The sequence below is a fragment of the Leptidea sinapis genome, chromosome 10 (genome assembly GCF_905404315.1).
Source record: "Leptidea sinapis chromosome 10, ilLepSina1.1, whole genome shotgun sequence".
Classification (NCBI taxonomy): Eukaryota; Metazoa; Arthropoda; class Insecta; order Lepidoptera; family Pieridae; genus Leptidea; species Leptidea sinapis.
In genome coordinates, this window is record NC_066274.1 from 12,708,078 (window position 1) to 12,713,998 (window position 5,921).

The 5,921-nt window shown below is 30.6% G+C and overlaps 1 protein-coding gene across 1 annotated transcript; it reads left to right on the forward strand.

Moving 5' to 3' along the window:
* The first annotated feature begins 679 nt into the window (after positions 1 to 679).
* Positions 680 to 5,703, forward strand: LOC126966347 (survival of motor neuron-related-splicing factor 30). The gene is made up of 4 exons (XM_050810346.1): positions 680 to 978; positions 1,054 to 1,310; positions 4,261 to 4,407; positions 5,354 to 5,703. The coding sequence occupies exons 1-4, from the start codon at positions 937 to 939 to the stop codon at positions 5,622 to 5,624; spliced, it is 717 nt and encodes a 238-aa protein (XP_050666303.1). The 5' UTR covers positions 680 to 936; the 3' UTR covers positions 5,625 to 5,703.
* The last annotated feature ends 218 nt before the right edge of the window (positions 5,704 to 5,921 follow it).

Below are 5,921 nucleotides of genomic sequence, written 5' to 3' on the forward strand. Positions count from 1 at the left end.
CAAGCAATAAGACCATGCATAAATTAGTCATATTGTTTTTTATATTCTTTTAAAACTCACTCAACACAAGGTTGAAAAACCGTTATAGCTTAGAATGAATGAGTAGTTTCAATGAAAACAATCGGTTTTCATTATTAGTGTTTATGATTTCATAATAAACTTTATATTACGTTCTTTCTTAAACCAAACTAAAGACTGAGAAGAATCCCTTGACCTTGATCTATAGCTTGTGTATGATACAAATATAACTATGCTATATTTGGACAAAATACCTATTGAAATATAATTTTTTACTATAATTATTCAACTAAAGTAAACATATTCAAAAATAAGTAAATAACAAAAAACAGACACAGTAAATAATGCTTCAAAGTCCTTATTATTACAGGAAAATAGCACTTCCATAAAACAAAATAATGCGAGAAGTCGTGTGGATTTCGTCGATGTATATAGGGTGGTGTCCCGCTGAAAGATAACCGGTGGACCGCTAAAAGATAACAACACTACAGTGGTTCGAGAGTCTTAAATTTACATCCCGAGCTATAAAAATTACAATAAAAAATTAATCCGTTTTCTATTGTGGTGTGCTTCTAGTTCTGTGTGCTGGTTACCAGGCCATAAAATCTTTAAGAAAAAACTAGTTTCGAATTTCAAGTTGTCACTTTTGTCAATTGTCATTTGTGGTGATTTGTGTTAAAACTTAAAAGTTTAAAACCTAAAACTAAAATAGTTCGTAAAGAGAATACGGAATACCTGTATTAAAATTGTACCAATAATACGTATTGCATTCATAAAAATTAAAAAAGCATAACTTTGAAGTTTATAGTGCATTTTATTGTTGGGTGTAAATGTTTTAACTAAATGTAAGATAAAAAAGTGCTAGAATAGAAGTGTTCTGTGTTCACGATCTGACAGCTTTGCAAATTGCAAACAGAAATGGCTGACGATCTAAGAAATTATAATTTACAATTGCAGCAGGTAATATCAAGTTTGTCGAACGATATTATTCATCAGGAAATTTTACTTGAATCATTTTTATTTTAAATATTTTAGGTAGAAGCAGCTTTATTGACTGATCCACAAAATGAAGAACTGTTGAAACTCAAAGCAGATTTGGAAGAAGTAATTGAATTGACACAAGATCTTATTAAAACCCAGGAGGGTGAGCCCATAGTTAATAATCATAGTTCTAGTAATAATGATGATGTTACAGCTTCCCTGTTGGCTGCGGAGAGAGGTGATGGATCAAATTTTCTGCTCAATTGGCAAGTTGGAGAACGATGTCTTGCAAAATGGAGAGCCGATGACATGTTTGTATTTTAATAAATCTTTTATTATAATTTATGTTTGCACAAATCAGTAACAATATTATCTAAATTATCATTATTTTCTCTATGAGTAATTAATACAAGTGTTTTCATCATTATATAAGTTTACCTCTTGTGAAAGCTCTATTTCACTCTTACTTTGGTACAAATATTTAGACAGTAACTAACACATGATGTGAGACAATTTCAGACCAAACAAGAAGTTTGGTGAGGATAGGTTATATATTCAGTGGTCCAGTTCACATAACAATTGCTGTATGCTTTGATTCTTAACAACAATAAATATAGTAAATAATTAAAAACTATTTATGACATTTCTCCCAGTTTTAATAATATTCAGTCTAAATTATTTAACTTCTCATCAAAGGTGACATTTTATTTGAAAGTAACCTATAAATTCAATATTAAAAATATTATAATCTCCTCATGTTGTTAGGTTCAGGCAGGCACTTCCTAGATAAAGAAAATATATAATAATGGACAAACTTTCAAATCATAAAGCTTAGGTTATGTGTAGCCCATACTATGAGTGTTTATATACAATATACATATTCATAAATACATGCATGACTTGGAAACATACATCCATATTCAACATACAAATGATTGTACCTACTGGAATTTGATCTGGGAGGGCATTATCTTAGAGATATTCAATTCAAATTCAAATATTTTTATTCAAAATAGGATTTAAAATCACTTATTGAACGGCAAAATCTACCATCCATTCAAAAGAGACTGCCTCAGACCTGAGAAGAATGGGCGCAAGAAATTCAGCGGGCTTTTTTTTTAAATATAAAATATGGATTACAATGTAATATTGTACAATAAACATTTATAATTAAAGAGCCTGAGGGTATTCGCTTTATTCCCAGTCCGTGGTGTCATTAAGAAAATTGTTTATGCTATAATAACCTTTCCCACACAAACGTTTTTTAACAATTCTTTAAAATTTCGTAACACATTTGTTTTGTACATTTTCTGGGATCATAACAATATGATCCCAGAAATGTACAAAAGAGCATATACATCGCCCAACAAAAGACTTACTAACTCAACCCAACCGAGTAGTAGGCATAACAATTTTGTTTGTTCCTCGTGTTAACATTATGAATGTGACAGTTTCTAGAAAATTCCTCAATGTGCTTATGAACATACAGAACATTATCAAAAATGTATTGAGAAGCAACAGTCAAAATGTTTATTTCTTTAAATTTTTCTCTTAATGATTCTTTAGGACCTAGGTTATAAATCGCGCGAATAGCCCTCTTCTGCAGCACAAAGATAGTATTAATATCGGCCGCACTACCCCATAACAATAAGATAACAAACCATAAGTTGTCAAAATATGACTAGCTTCTGTGTCTATACCCTAAATTAATTAACCTGAGGAATCACAGGAGTGTTGCCAGCTTTTAAGGAAGATGTACGGCTTTTTTTTTTAAAGTGCCCAAGTCATATCGTCCCGGAAAGCTAAAAGACATTTTAAATTATTATGTATGTTCTGCTTTCTTTTTTATATGGGAACATTAACTATAGACAGAACTCAAATCTAATGTGAATATTTAATGGTATAATAAATAGTAAAATAGCAAATGATTACAACTTTGGTATTTTTCTTACAAGCTTACAATGATAAAGCAAGCAAATATAATTATCTAAGTTCAATGTTTTCATAACTATTTCTGTGGTGAATTTAAGTGTTATATAAATTGTTTGCGGATGAATGGATGGGAATAATTCAGAATGCCTGAAATACTGTGAGCGAGATGAATGTCTGAATTAAATAAAAAAATCTTTAATTAATGTAATTGGTGTAAACCTTATTAATTAAATAAATAATAATAATAAATACAGTGTAGGTAAATTATAAGTTTATTTGTATTAATTTAAACATGACACAATGTTAGCTCAAAAATTTAAAATATGTGAAATTACTTATAATGGCATATCCAAATAATTTGAGTTTTTTTTTAGTGATAATTCTGTCAATATTTGTCTTTCGAGATAGGTCTTGTGCCAGATTTTGGCGAGTCAACACATGCTGAGGATGCCTCGCGTAGAGGCGAAGCACATTTCGAATTGTTAAAAGACAAATATTGGCGGAATTAACACTAAAGAAAACTCATATTATTTGGATAATTATGGATTTCCGCAAAGTAATGCCTACTTCAATAAATTCTCTTCTATAATGGCATACTAAGTAATAACTAATTTGTTTTCCTAAGCAAATTATAATTTTGCACTGAGTGCACCTAGTCTTATTCTTCCTATAACTGTAACACCATCTATATATATAAAAATGAATTGCTGTTCGTTAGTCTCGCTAAAACTCGAGAACGGCTGGGCCGATTTGGCTAATTTTGGTCTTGAATTATTTGTGGATGTCCAGGGAAGGTTTAAAAGGTGAATAAATATGAAAGTGTTCGGAATTAAATAAAAACAAAAATTTTGTTTTTACTTTGATGTGTCCCCCGTCATCCGATATTTGTTTTGTATGGACATATTTTCTATGAGAAAATTTATTGACGCACAGTTTGACAGTTCTGCTGTGCAACAATTTAATTACAACAACAGGGTGCATATTTTACGAAATTATTCTTGATGATATGAAATATTATTGACAAATTAATAAAAAACATTACTTTATTTATTATATACAGAACAACATCTGTCGGGTCAACTAGTATATATATATATATATTATATTAACCAGTAAAATAAAATTAAGAGAATATTTATATATAGTACAGACACAATCTTATCAATTATGTGTGTGTTGGATTACATCACACTCTTTTCTTTTTTTTTGTCTTTCTTGTCACCTTGAAACAAAGTTGTCAAGTCCCATTTGTTAACACTTTATTTTAGATATGTTGAGTAATAAATTTCAATTTACATAACTATATCATAACATTAATATGTTTTATAGGTTCTATGAGGCTACAATTGAAGAAGTTGGGCAAAATAGTTTGAAAGTTAAATTTGATGGCTACACAAGCTTAGAAACAGTATCATTAAGGAATGTCAAGTCATTGGGATCAGGCAACAAAAGGTCTCTGAGTGGCGAAGATGGAAAGTAAGTATATTTACTTAATACATTGGTATTTGTTTATGTGGGCTCAGAAGACTGTGGTCCATGCTACAGTAGACAGCATCACAGCATCTCCCCCCAACCAGATGTTATGCAGCTGATAAAGTCCTATGTGTATATTACAATGACCATAAGCAGCTACTTTGATTGCTTTTTTTATGGTAGAGGAGGACAAATGGGAATACAGCTCACATAAGAAGTTAAGTGATCACCAACAAGAAGTTGTGTCAGTGTTGTTGTCAAGTGTTGCAAGAGAGTTATGCTGCAGAGTGTATTTTTAAGGTTAGTCTCGTTTGGGATACACTTGTTCTCTCCCTGCATATCATTCACATATTACCCCGAACTGACACTCAATGACCCCTAACATACAGTTTCAACTGGTTTCGGGGTCAAAGGTCGACCCCCAAAACTGTTTTTGAATTATATTACAATTGAGATTAAAACATGTAAATAATTAGTATTGGGTATATAATAAACATTGTTAATTTATTTGCAGTGGGTGTAAAAGTAATAAAAATAAAGTATTATGATTATTATCTTCAAAGTTTGCAGTGTTGTAGTAGATATGCACATATCTCTCATAATATAAATCTGTTATGTTATTTGAGGTCTTTATAAAAAGTGTAATTATTAAATTTTGCTATTGTAAAGTGATATCCCTTACTTTTGGTAAGTAATATTGAATTTGTACGTAAAATATTGTATTTGTATGAAATTAATGCTGGAAGTGGGGGATATCACTTTAAAATAACAAATTGTTTAGATTTGAAAGAGCTACATCTCAAGTCAATTTCCGACCCGAAATATGTGGGTTCAACTCCTGCCGCCAATATTTGGTTACAATAAATTTGTGTATTATTAATCGATGTTTGTACTACTATAGAATAAATTATAATATGTTAATGGTCATATAATCTTTCTATTTTTACAGGCATGGCAAGAATTATAATAGAGAGTACTTGAAAAAGAAAAAGCAGAAAAAACAACAAAGGTTTAAACAAATAGAGGAGGAAAGGGAGACCGACAAAAATAAGTGGCTCTCGTTCCACTCGAAGGCTTCTAAAAAACCTGGAATCAGAAGTAAAAGTATATTTGCCTCACCTGATAATTTGGAAGGCAGAGTAGGTATTGGAACATGTGGTATATCAGGCAGACCAATGACAGAATACACTCAAGGTGAAAAGTGGAAAAAAGGAGGTTAATACACCATAGTATAATGTTAGCTTGAGTCACTATTATTTACAATTAATTGAATTCTTAATAAAAATACTTTTACTACAATTGTAATGTTTTTTATTTAGCTAATATTGGTAGCTCATCGCAATGAAATTATTATTTAACTAACATTCACACTAGGTACCTACCTGATGGTATTATTATTAAACCCAAATAAACGAAAGGAGAGAAAAATTAATTTCTACATCGTTTTCCCTTTCCTGTTGCACTGCTGTGAGATTGTGTCAGATAAGGTTGTGAATTTGCATGTTAAAAAGGTGAGA